Raw genomic sequence first — 13,773 nt, 5'->3', positions numbered from 1 at the left:
GGGGAAGGGCGGGGGAAGAAGCAGACAAGGAGAAAGAGGGACAAGCAGACTCCATGCTGAGTGTGGAGCCCGACAGGGGGCTCCATCTCAGGACCCCGAGATCATGACCTAACCCAAAACCCGGAGTCAGGCACTCAACCCATGCCCCTAAGGTTTTGTTTTTTCAAAACCCTCATCTTTGAAATGAGGTAACACTTAGAAAATGTGGGGAGAGGGAGGCTCTGATGAAAAATAAAAACAAGTAGTTTATATATTGTTTTTAATACACCACTGTCTAATGGAGCTTGCTTGTTTCTCTTTTCTTCAGCAAACTGGTGACGGTGAATTTAGAATCCTTCTTCTGAAGCTGGCTGGGTTGGCCTTTTAAAGAAAAGACACACCCTGGACTCTGTGGGGCTGATGTCGGAAAGCACCCGGGTCATGCACTAAGGTTGGCTGGCCAGTGGGTGATGCCTTTGGTTTGGAAGGTACCCAAACTGTTTGATACCACCCCCCCCCCCGCCGCTGAATGATTTTGGAAAAGGTCCAATGGGAGATCTGGGTACAAGTGAAATAAATAGAGATCTGTCATCACAATATCTGATTTGAAAAACCCTGTATGTTTGTCCCATTGGAAAACTAAAATGTGAACTTCTTGTCTCAGATGTTTGTTTCTTCTATGAATGAGGTCTCACTCCTTCCTAGAAAGAGTACCAAGGATAAATGAGATTGGTTCTCTAATTCCTGGACCTGAAGCTTGAATTTAATCTGGGACAGGGTTGAGAGAGCTCGCCTCATATTCATGTGGAGGAGAGAGGGCTGTATCCTGCCAGGCATACCCTTATCATGGAACCTACTTTCTCAGAGAGCAAAGGAGTTTCTATGAAGGTGAATAAAACTGCAGAGGTTAAGGGTAGTGGGGGAATGCAGAGCTAATTGAGAGCATGCCTGCCTGCTTTCTGTTATGGATTCCCCTGTCAGCTCTGCCCAGTGTCAGAACATTCCAGATGGAGGTTCTCAAAGCTGACAGTTTCAGGTGAACAATGACCCCAAATCAATTTGCAGGGCTATTATCAACAGTTTCACTGTTTGACTGGTACAGTCAACTCATGTCATTGGGCATAGAGCTGTAGCCCAATGAAGTACAGTGGTTGTTGTGTGTAGACTGAGGAAGAGGGCAGGAAGTAAGGTTTTCTTTTATCTTTTTATGAGTCCATAAAGCCTAATACTCTTTTCTCTAGAATTAGAAGGGAAGAGCATTTGGTAGTATGGATAGAACAGTTATAAAACACATGGGTTTTGGTCTTGGGTTTTGCAGAATGAATTCCTGCTTTTAGTAGTTAACAAGCCCCGTGACCTTATGCAAGTTGCTTGACTGTTCTAAGCTTAATTTCTTCATCTGCAAAATGTGAACAATGACATCAACTCTTTAGAGTTAAATGAGGTAATATGCTTAAGGAATTTAGTATAGACCCTGGAACATTAGATAAGTGTTCAATAAATGCTAAAGCAGGGGCGCCTGGGTGGCACAGCGGTTGAGCATCTGCCTTCGGCACAGGGCGTGATCCCGGCGTTATGGGATCGAGTCCCACATCAGGCTCCTCCGCTAGGAGCCTGCTTCTTCCTCTCCCACTCCCCCTACTGTGTTCCCTCTCTCGCTGGCTGTCTCTGTCTCTGTCAAATAAATAAATAAAATCTTAAAAAAAAAATGCTAAAGCAATTAGGTTACTATTATAGTTAGGCCATGTAGGGACAGGAAAAGGGGGATTAATAGGTTTACCCTAACACTGTGCTTTTTAAGTCAGATTTATTGACCTATTTTCATGATGAATGAATGAATGTATGAATTTTGACAAATGTGTAGTCATATAATCACCCCCAATAATCAAGACATAGTACATTTCCAACACCCCAAATAGTTGTCTCATGCCCTTTATTATGGCGGCATGGTGATTATTAACTGAAGTCCATAATGTCCTCAGATTTCGTTAGTTTTTACCTCATGTCTTTTTCTATCCCAGGTTCCTCTCTAGGATACCACATTGCACATAGCTGTCGTGTCTCCTTAGGCTTCTCTTGACTGTGACAATTTCTCAGACTTGACCTGTTGGATGACCTTGACAGATTTGAGGAGTACTAATCAGGTATTTTACAAAATACCTTTCTATTGGGATTTGTCATGTTTTTCTCATGATCAGCCTGGGGTTATGGGTTTTGGGGTTGAAGACCACAGAGGTGAACTGCCATTCTCATGACATCATATCAAGGGTATCTGCTATTTTTTTTCAAAGATTTTATTTATTTATTTATTTGAGAGAAAGAGAGAGTGAGCATGTGAGCAGGGGGAGAAGCAGAGGGAAAGGGAGAAGCAGACTCCGCACTCAGTGTGGAGCCTGACGTGGGGCTCGATCCCACAACCCTGAGATCATGACCTGAGCGGGAATCAAGAGTTGAATGCTCTACCGACTGAGCCACCCAGGTGCCCTGGGCATGTGCTATTAATATAACACTACTGGCGTTGCCCTGATCACCTGGACAAGGTAGTGCTTGTCAGGTATTGCCACTCTAAAGTTCTCCCCTCCTCCCTTCCATACTGCGCTCTTGGAAGGAAGTCACTCTGTGACATCTACACTTAGGGGTGGAGGGTTATGCGCCACTTCTGGAGGGAAGAGTGCCAAATAAGTTACTTGGACTTCTTTTGCACTGAAGATTCGTCTCCTCTTCTCCATTTACTTATTTATTCAACCATTCATTTATTTATATCGCTATAAACTCATGAATCTTTATTTTCTATTTTGGGTTACAAGCTAATACTATTTTATTTGTATTTTTGCTCAATCGTTCCGGCTTTGGCTATTGGGAACTCCTTCGGTTCCTTCCTGTGCCCCCTTGATAACCACCCCCCCGCCCCCCAGCGCTGTGGTGTTTTCTTTCGGGGAGCACTTCCTCCCTTTCTGTCACGACAGGTGCTGCAGTACAGCTTCTGTATTTCCTGCCCAGACCCAGAATCAACCGGGGCTCCATGAGCCTTGGCGTCTTTTTTTTTGGAGATTGGCATTAGCAAATCAAGTTTTGGACCCATGGTGTGTTTATTGCTACTCGGGTATCTTTGCTTCTACATCCTCTCAGCTGACACAGCATGAAGTACTTTTATGCCTCCAACTAAAAAAAATTTTTTCTTAAGCTACTGAATGGCTGAAATAGTGCAATGAACAGCTTTGCAGGCTTTAGCTAGATCTTTGTTCCCCCCTGAACCATTTGAAAATAAGTTGTAGGCATCATGATGTTTTATCCCTAAATATCTTTTCACCCATCTCCTAGACAAAGGACCAGCTCCGTTTAATACAACACAATTGCCACAGCTGAGGAAATATTAATTCGATGTTATTCAATTATAGTCATATATTCTTAATGGTCCCCCAAATATTTTTTAAAACTTTAAAAATCCAGTCTCCAATAAATATTTACACATTTTCTTAGTTGTTTTAGCTCTTTATTCTCTGGATTAAGTCCCTTTTTGTTTTTTCATTCTGTTGATTTTTTTTTTTTTAAGAGTGTGGGCCAGTTGTCTTATAGACATCCCACATTCTGGATTTATCTTCAGGCTAGTGATCTTCAGACTAAATAAGGGTTTCTCAACCTCAGCCTTGAAATTTTGGACCAGATAATTCTTTGTGGTTGGGGCCAGTCGCCTGCATTATAGAATGTTTAGATGCACTCTTAACCTTTGCCCACTGGATACAAGTAACAGCGCCCCAGTCATGACAACCCAAAATGTCTCAAAACATTGACAAATGTCCCTGGGATCATAGTCACCTCCAGTTGGGAATCACTGGTCTAGACAAGGATACTAGAATACTAGGTAATGTTGTATAATGTTGTCAAGATACTAGGTAATGTCGTGTCTCATTAATGTATCACATCAGGAAATACATGGTATCAAGTTGGATGGAATTTAGGATACCAACTATAATAAGTTAGGTTGGTGACCAGCAAATCCCTCCATTGTAATTCACTATAGAAGTACTTTGAGTCTCTACAATTATCCTGTTCCCAGTTTTTCACCTAATGATTGTAGCATCCAGTGATGACTCTCTTTTGAGTCAATACACTAGGGGATGTAAAATTATAATTTTCTACTTCTTTCCTTGTGTACATGTTGGCTGAAGCTGTTGTAAAGAGCCTTTCCCTTTATTTTCCCTAATTCTTCCTTTTTCTCTTCTTTAAATATCATTTTGAGGCATGGATTATTTTTATTAATTGAACTGTGATTCTTTATCATCTGTATGTTTCGATGATCAAATTATCCCAAATTGGCCAGTGGAACCATTCACGCTAATTACTGTGTCATTTCCTATGAATATGTAAACCACTTACAATGTTTCAAATGAAAACTCTGTACAAAGATATACGTAGAATAGCTTCCTTTCCATCTCCTTCACCTTTTTCTGTATAGGTAACCATTTTCATTAGTTTTCTGGTTTATTCTTTCTGTATCTCTTATTCAAAAATAAGTAAAAAATGTGTGTGAGCACACATGTATATCCTTACCTTCTACTTATCAGTGCCTAGTGAGATCATTGCCCATTCATAGCGATCTTCTTTGCTCTTTTTATGGCCACACAGCACTCCCTAGTGTATGTGTACCTTACTGAATGCAACCAGCCTTCCATGAATGAGCATTTAGGATGTTTCAGATAGTTTACTACCACAGATGATGCCACAGAGGGTTACATGTGAATATGCTGTTTTGAATTCGTGGATGTGTATCCTCAGGGTAAATTCCTAGAAGAGATGCCGTGGGGTAAGGATGAATGCCTATGTAATTGTGTTCTATACTGCGAAATCTCCTTCCGCAGTAGTTGTAACACTCTGTCTTTCTACCAGTAATAAATGAGAGTGTTTGTTTTCCTGCAGCCTTGTCTGTATAGTGCACTGTAAGCTTATGAATTTTTGCCAATCTGACATGTGAGAAATGGTTTGTCATGGTAGTTTTACTTTGCATTTCCCATACAATGAACAAGGTTAAGCATCTTTTCGAAGGCTTAAGGGACATTAGTTACACATGATTTTTAAAACCTAACTCTTTCTTCATCATTTCCTGGCTGTTACCTTAGACGAGGCTCTTGTTACTTCATATCCAGATTTCTGAAATAATTTTCTGCTAATTTTCCTGCCTACAGCCTTTCTCCCTTTCAGTTATCCTAAACCCAGTTGACCCAGTTACCAAGTTAATCTTCTTAAAACACTTCTTCAAAACATTCTCTCTCTCTCTTTTAAAAGAACTTTTAATTATTCTCTTTTAGCCACAGAATACTTTCAAACTCATTAGTCCAGAAGCCAAGATATGGTTTTCTACCACTTCTCTAAACTTCTCTTTGTTTATTCTCTTATATTTACTTAACAGGACTCCCCCACCTCCGCCTTATTTGTGGGGTATATGTTCCAAGACTGCCATGGACGCCTGAAACCATGGATAAAACCAAACACTATGTGTACTATGTTTTTTCCTGTATGTACATACTTAGGATACAGTTTAATTTATAAATGGAGCATAGTAAGAAATTTAACAACACTAATAATAAAATAGAATAATTATAATAACGTACTATCATAAAAATTATATGAATGCGGTTTTTCTCTCTCTCAAAAATAGCTTACTGTGCTGTACTCGCCCTTCTTGTGATGATAAAATACCGTGTGGTGAGGTGAAGTGAGGGGAATGACCAAGGCGTTGTGACGCAGCGTTAGGCTACTACTGACCTTCTGACGATACAGCAGAAGGTGGATCGTTCTGCTTCTGGACCTCAGTTGACTATGCAAAACTGATACCATGGAAAGTGTATCTGTGGATGGGGGGGGGCAACTATATTATATTCCTTCTGCAAAATTAGTACATTCAGTGTCCTAAAATCCATGGCAAAAATTCTTCCCTCCAGACCTTTTTCCTGCTGCTTTCCAGTTTGAAAGCCCCTCCGCAATGCAGCTCTGCCCCCTTATCTATTTGAATTCCATGCGAATTCCAACTCCCATCCTCTTGGAAGCCTTCCTTGATCACTTTCAGCGGTCAGAGGTTCCCTCCTTTTCTAAATTCTTTAGCTACAAATGTTTGTCCCCTTATTTGACACTTAATTTATATGAGCTTTATCTTATAAATAAATAAAATAATAAATATAAATAAAATAAATATAAATAAAATAAATATAAATAAAATAATAAAAATGTTTATTATTTAAATATAGTTCTACAACGTTATTTAGTTCAAGAGCACAACCCGGTGATTTCAGAATTCTATACATTACGCGATGCTCACAGTGATATGAAAGTAGTCACCACCTGTCACTATACAGTGTTATTACAACATATTGACTGTATTCCCTATGCTGTACTTTCTATCTCTGTGACCTATTTTTTGGATAACTGGAAGTTTATACCTCTTAATCCCCTTCACTTGTTTTGCCCACTCCGTACCTCCCTCCTCTCTACCAACCACCAGTTTGTTCTCTGTAGTTATGAATCTGTTTTTGTTTTGTTTTTTAGATTCCATGTATAAGTAAAATCATATGGTATTTGTCTGTCTCTCACTTTTTTCACTTAGCGTGATGCCTTCTAGGTCCATCTATGTTGTCACAAATGGCAAGATCTCATTTTTTTATGGCTGAATAATATTCCATTGTGTGTGTGTGTGTGTGTGTGTGTGTGTGCGCGTGTGTGTGCGTGTGTATACATCACATCTCTTTATCCATTCATCTACCGATGGACATGAGTGGCTTCCATATTTTGGGTATAGTAAATAATGCTGCAATAAATATAGGGGAGCATATACCTTTACCAGTTAGTATTTTCATCTTTGAATAAATAATAATGGAATTACTGGATCATGTGGTGGTTCTATTTTTAATTTTTTGAGGAAACTCCTTACTGTTTTCTACAGTGGCTGCACCAATTTACGTTCCTACCCGCAGTGCACAAGGGTTCCTTTTTCTTCACATCCTCCTCAACATTTGTTACTTGTCTTTTTGATTGTAGCAGGTATAAGGTAACATCTCATAGTTTCAGTTTGCTTATCTTTAATAATTAGTGATGTTGCGTATATTTTCATGTGTCTGTTTGTAATCTGTATGTCTTCTTAAGCAAAATGTCTATTCATGTCCTCTGCCCATTTTTTAACTGGATTGTCTGGGGTTTTTTTTTTTGTGTGTTGAGCTGTAGAAGTTCTTCTCCCATTCAGCCTTTTCATTTTGTTGATGGTTTTCTTTGCTGTGCAAAACCTTTTTATTTTGGTGGGTTGCCAATGGTTTATTTTTGCTTTTGTTCCCTTAGCCTGAGGAGATATATCCATAAATATTTTGCTAAGGCTAGTGTCAAAGGGACTACTGTCTATATTTTCTTTTAGGAATTTTATGGTTTCAGATGTTTAATCCATTTTGAGTTTATTTTTATGTATGGCGTAAGAAAGTGGCCCATTTCAGTCTTCTGCATGTAGCTGTCCAGTTTTCCCAGCACCATTTGTTGAAAAGACTTCCCTATTGTATATTTTTGCCTCCTTCGTCATAGTTAATTGCCTATGTAGGCATCGGTTTATTTCTGGGCTCTCTATTCTGTTCCGTTGATCTCTGTGTCTATTTCTGTGCCAGTACCATGATGTTTTGATTATTATAGCTTTGTTGTAGGTCTTGAAATCAGGGAGCATGATACTTCCGGCTTGGTTTTCTCTCATGATCACTTTGGCTATTTATGTTCTTTTGTGGTTCCATACAAATTTTAGGATTATTTGTTTAGTTTTGTTAAAAATACTATTGGTATTTTGATAGGGATCGCACTGAATCTATAGATTATTTTGTGTGGTATGGACATTTTAACAATATTAATTTTTCCAGTCCATGAGCATGGAATGTCTTTCCATTTATTTATGTTATCTTCATTTTCTTTCATCACTGTCTTAAGTTTTCAGAATATAGGTCTTTAACCTACTTGGTTAAATTTTGGTTAACCAATAAAATTTTGGTTGAAAATAAAATTTGGTTAAAATTTATTTTTTGATGCAGTTGTAAATTGGATTGTTTTCTTAAATTATCTTTCTGCTACTTTGGTACTAGTGTATAAAAGTGCAACAGATTTCTGTATATCGATTTTATATCCTGCAACTTTACTGAATTCATTTATTCTATCAGATTTTTTGGTGGGGTCTTTAGGTTTTGTATATATAATATCATGTCATCTGCAAATAGTGACAGTTTTACTTCTTTATTTCTGGTTTGGATACATTTATTTCTTTTTCTTGTCTGATTGTTGAGGTTATGATTTCCAGTACTATGTTGAATAAAAGTGATGAGAGTGGACATTCTTGTCTTGTTCCTGATCTTAGAGGAAAAGCTTTCAGTTTTCACCATCGAGTATGATTATTAGCTAGGGGTTTTTCCTATATGGCCTCTATTATGTTGAGGTATGTTCCCTCTGAAGCCATACTGTTGAGAGTTTTTATCATGAATGGATGTTGAATTTTGTCACATGCTTTTTTTGCATCTATTGAGATGATCATGTTTTTTCATCTTCACTTTGTTAATGTGATTATCAAGTTGATTGATTTATGAATATTGAACTATTCTTGCTATTCTTACTATTATTCTCAGAATAAATCCCACTTGAGCCTTTGAAAATATTGTTGAGTTCAGTTTGCTACACCTTTGTTGAGGACTTTTGTAGCTATATTCACTAGGGATAACGGCTTGTAGTTTTCTTTTTTTGTTTTTTTGTGATGTCTGGTGTGGGTATCAGGGTAATGCTTGCCTCATAGAATGAATTTGGGAGCTTTCCTTCCTCTTCTATTTTTGGAACAGTTGGATCCTTATAGCCTTTTTCTTTTATTACAAGTACCTAAAATTTTTAAATTTGTGTATATTTTTCCCAAGGGTAGGGACTAAAGCCATTTAAATGAGCAAAAATTAATGGATTTTTGTCACCTACTTCTAAGCCAAAATAAAGGCACATTGACCTCTATTTTATTGACAAAGTAAGGAAACAAGCAGGTCTTAGCAATTTGATTAAAATCAATTATTAAGTCAGGGTTTGTAAGTATGGGCCCCAAATCTTAGGTTATAATCAGGTGTTATACCTATTACAATAGCCCCTAAATTAAAACAAAAAAAAAGACACCTCAAGCTCAAGACATTAAGTACAAATGACTCTATTTACTTATTCTCTCAATGAAGAAATACAATTTGGAAAACTTTGATTTATCTTAGACTTTCCATTCAAGATACTAGCTAGACAAAGAATTTCACATCCAATCACCTTGGAATAAGATGGTATTATATAAAATGCGATCTGTTTGTTTTCAGCCTAATAAAGAAGAGAAATCTAAGAGAGAACAGATTGGTGGTTGCCAGAAGCAGAGGGGGAAGGATGTCAAAAGGTACAAACTTCTACTTATAAAAAAAATAAATCCTGGGGATGTAATGTGCAGCATGATGGCTACAGTTAATAATGGTGCATCGTATGTTTGAGAGTTGCTAAGACAGTAGGTTGTAAAAGTTCTCATCACAAGAAAATAAAATCTGTAACTCTAAGGTGACAGCTATTAACTAGACTTATTGTGGTGATCACTGCACAATGTATATAAATTTTAACCATTATTTGCACACCTGAAACTAATGTAATTTTCTATGTCAATTTATCTCAATAAAAAGGAGAAATCTAACCCCATAATAATAAAAACACACTTGTTTCATCCTAGAATAGTAAATGCAATATTTTGCTCAAAATACAACAGCCACTCTTTTTTTTTGACCCTATTTCCTTTTTTTGTCCTCTTTTGTTAATCTTTCCTTGGAATAATAAATAACTCCACCCAGGAACTAGACAAGATCGGAGTCAATCTGGAATTTGAGTTCTTTTATACTGGGTGTAAAAAATCTTAATCTATAGTTGCACTAAATATCTGGAAAGCAGTAAAAAAAAAATTCAGAAAAAAATTCCACCATTTCCAACAACTAATCACTACATGGTGTAGAAAAAATGTCTCAAAACAACTGATTGCACTTTTCTTTTCTTTTTTTTTTTATAGATTTTATTTATTTGATAGAGATAGAGACAGCCAGCAAGAGAGGGAACACAAGCAGGGGGAGTGGGAGAGGAAGAAGCAGGCTCATAGCAGAGGAGCCTGATGTGGGGCTCGATCCCATAACTCCGGGATCACACCCTAAGCCGAAGGCAGACACTTAACCGCTGTGCCACCCAGGCACCCCTGATTGCACTTTTCTGTAACTCTCCTAGAGATTGTCTAGCTCGGGTTCAAAGATGAATCTACATTATTAAAATGGAAGAAAATGGAGCTCTTTCTTTCCAAAGGATGATGTCCCTTCTCACAAGAAGAATCTCAGGAAAATCTGTGGTAAATTATTCATATCTTTTAGAATTTATATTTGTATCTTATTAAAATTATGAAATTTGATAAACCCTGTCCCCTTCAAATCTCCATTATAGTTCTAATATTTTATGAAAAAATATTTCTGTATCATATGATTTATTTCCCCTTCTTGGGCCATACATGAAGTTCAAATACAGAAAACATCATATCCAAATCTCTGGGTATCCTGAGCCAAGCATCCCCACTTTAAGCTTTGGCAACTCTCAGATTCAGTTCAACAAACATTATACATGATAAACTTATTGTACATTTATTGTATCCTAGGCCTGCTGCTAGTTCTTTTGGTAGCACAGTGTGTAAGTCATAGAGCTTATTCTAAGTAGTTTAGTGTCCAGGCAGAATGATATGTATGCACCAAATATTACACAGATCAGCTCTAAAGAGTATTATTTTTGGCCTACAAACAAGGGGAAGCAAGAAAAGAGATTTAACGCAAGTGCAAAGATCAGCAAGACTCCAAATATAAGGTGATAATTGGGTTCATCCAGGGCAATCTAAAAATACACACGTTCCACCGTATAGAGACTTCATAAACTAAGAGAAATTTTCTAATTTAAAATGAGAATTTAGCAGCATTTAGAATGTTCTAGTCACTCTCCTGTGATCCCACTGAACATTGTACCTCTCTCTACTCTGGCAGGTTGCCTTGTAAAAGACTTCGTTCCAGGTATGTTACTTGTAACAGCCAGAGGGGGGCCTAATAGTGGGTTCACAACCATATCAACTCTGAATTCCCAGTGCCCCAGGGAGCACTCAACACATTGCAGACCATTAAATTTTCTTAAAAGAGTGAATGAACTAAATATTTCTGTAGCACTTTGCAGAGTGAATCAAACTTTCTAATTTACCTCTTTTTACAAGTTGCTTCTTATGGATTTTGAATCCCCAAATGGCCAACATCTGATATGGATTTTATTTTCCAGCGGCCACACTTGGTCTCATCTGTAGCCAGATCAGCTAAGGGAAGGGTGGGCACAGTGTAGGCCCCTAGTAATCATGGTTGTCACCGTTTCCAGGTTTTGAGATTTTACAGACACGCAGACACACACACACACACACACACACACACACACACACACACACACACAATCACAAAGATGCTAGCATGGTCACACAAGTACAATAATAGCAAAGGTGCAAAAGGAGACCACAAAAATTAGCTGAAATATGAAATCTAATGGGCAAATATAGTCTTGAATAGGCAAAAATGTGAAATCAAGATAGTCAGGACATTTATCCTTGCTCCCTGCAAGAAAGACCACCTCCTGTCACTTCACAAGATACACTGGAATTTGCTTATCTTTTCAATTTTAGTCCTTTATTACTTATGTTTAGGTTTATTTTGCTTCCCAGAAAATTAGCATTTTACCCTTAAATCTCTTACTCTAAATATTAACCCCTTCCTAAGTGTGATTTCATTATTAGATTTTATTTTCCAGTAACATACGCCCCATTTCATAGTGGAAAGTAATGGGAGAATGGTGTTCAAATTCCTAAAACCTCTGTTTTGTAGTTACAGATATTATAGAAAATACATCATTTCCATTTAGGGCAGAGAGAATCTGTGACAGCCATCAGATAAATTATAATTCAAGTATAACATTTAAGAATTCAAGGAAATCCATTAGGTAAAGCCAGTAAAAAGTCTACTTAACCCTGGCACAGCCTGACCCCTTCCAACCTCTGAGTGTTTGGTGAAGCCTTGGCTTAACCAGGCAGCTTATTAGAAATGGAATTCTCAGGCCCTACCCAGACCTGTGAATCAGAATTTGCATTTTAACAAATCCCCCATGGGATTTGAAGGAGGAGTTAACCAATCATAGAGAAACTCCATGAATAGAAATTACTCCATCAATCTTTAATTTAGGTTGGGTTTTCTTACAAAGATCTATAGACCCAAAGGCTAATTATTTTCAATATCTTGACTAAATTCACGTTAAGATACATTCCTGGAATTTGGTGGCCTCCCTATATTTCATTTTACATCCAGTCCATTGGTTCTATGTGGTACAGACTGTCCATCTCCCCCTCTCCACAGGAAAACCAGGCATGTATGGGGAGAAAGGGATCAGTGATTTGAGTTAGAGAATTACATGGAAGACTGACAAGGACTGTTCATTGTATGGTGGGGATTTCAACTCAGTTACCACATTGCTTTCTTCTCAAAGTGTTGTCTTAGGCTCCAACCAATGGAGTCATTTCTGCAAAGGAACCCCCCCCCCAAACTTGGGGGTTTGTGAATCACACGCCGAATGAGTTCGATTAATTAGGCATTTCTTTGCTTGAGTTTCTTTCTCCCACCATGGTTCATCGCATTTGTGACCTTGAGAAGCCAAGGAGAGGCCACATCCTATGCAACTGGAAACTTGGGTTTCATGAAGATGAGTGACCTCTCCTTTGCCTCAAAAGGGAGCATCTCCCACCACGACCACGACCCTGTTTGCATGGGCGTGAGCCTACTTCATGGGTATCGATAGTGCCACCGGTGATAACAATGACAACATTCCTGCTGACAAAATTAAGAGGTGTGGGGGAAAAGAAAAAAAAGCTCTGTCAACTCTTTAGGCAACAAAGAAAAGTGGCATACCCAAGCTGCATCCCAGACATCCTTCTTCACAAGGCACACACTCTTCATAGTCTGGGTCCTGAACTTCACCTATACAGGAAGAGTGAGAAACACTATTCATTTTCTCTGAGTGGAGACACATTCATTGCTATGAAAATATGTTGGTGTGTAGCTTATTTTCTGCCCTTTCCCTTTTCTCAGAGACAACAAATCTTAATTCTTTTAGCTGTTTCTTTTAGTTTTTACCTTCAAATCTCTAAACAACACGATTATGATGCTACCCGTTGACATTATTCTTGTGCATTACCTGTCGTGGTAAAGACGAGCTTGGTTTCACCACATTCCAGCAAACACAGACATACTTCCATCCTCCCAAATGATAAATTGTGCTACAGTAATGCATATATTCAGTATTTATGTTGTCACGATTACACTATTATTTTCATATTCTGATGACATTGGGGCTCTTATACACCTTTTTGTTTTCTCTTGTGCTCCTATTTGGCTTCTTTATTTTCTCAATATCTGTCCTTAACTCATCCGCAGCTGTACCACAGGTAGAAATCTTCCAACCATAGCATTAGTATCTTCTTTACTGTCATCCTGAAGATTCCTTTCATCCCTCTCTTCCTTCGATGCCCCATTTTCTGGACCTTAGATGTTCTAATTTCCTGTTCTTTTTTTTTGTTGGAACATACCATTTACAAGTAGTTTTCCCAAGAAAGGACGCATGGGAGGTAAAGTTTTGGAAAACTCGCATGATTGAAAATACTTTTTTTTTTTTTCCTACCCTCACACA

At 38.0% G+C, this 13,773-nt stretch overlaps 2 protein-coding genes across 26 annotated transcripts in view; one reads left to right on the top strand and one right to left on the bottom strand.

Annotated features, from left to right (window-relative positions):
* The window catches only part of PCSK5 (proprotein convertase subtilisin/kexin type 5), a 447,222-nt gene that overhangs the window by 71,771 nt on the left and 361,678 nt on the right, over positions 1-13,773 (bottom strand). For all 3 annotated transcript variants that reach the window (XM_045781017.2, XM_045781018.2, XM_045781020.2), the window contains one exon: positions 12,996-13,064. In XM_045781017.2, coding sequence (XP_045636973.2) covers positions 12,996-13,064 — 69 coding nt within the window. The remainder of the gene's footprint in view (positions 1-12,995; positions 13,065-13,773) is intronic.
* The window catches only part of LOC123781498 (uncharacterized), a 138,688-nt gene that overhangs the window by 41,026 nt on the left and 83,889 nt on the right, over positions 1-13,773 (top strand). For 20 of the 23 annotated variants that reach the window (XR_015722895.1, XR_015722900.1, XR_015722892.1 and 17 more), the window contains 4 exons: positions 308-467; positions 2,001-2,123; positions 9,321-9,394; positions 10,255-10,372. Coding sequence is in view for 2 of the 23 variants with exons in the window: in XM_087858770.1 (XP_087714896.1) it covers positions 308-367 (60 nt within the window). In the remaining 21 variants the exon portion in view is untranslated. The remainder of the gene's footprint in view (positions 1-307; positions 468-2,000; positions 2,124-9,320; positions 9,395-10,254; positions 10,373-13,773) is intronic. The other 3 variants (XM_087858771.1, XR_015722899.1, XR_015722901.1) reach the window with 3 other exon arrangements.

This window comes from Ursus americanus, chromosome 34 (genome assembly GCF_024610735.1).
Source record: "Ursus americanus isolate L20-20 chromosome 34, mUrsAme1.1.p, whole genome shotgun sequence".
In the NCBI taxonomy this organism is placed as follows: Eukaryota; Metazoa; Chordata; class Mammalia; order Carnivora; family Ursidae; genus Ursus; species Ursus americanus.
This window is presented reverse-complemented; position numbering and strand designations above follow the sequence as displayed.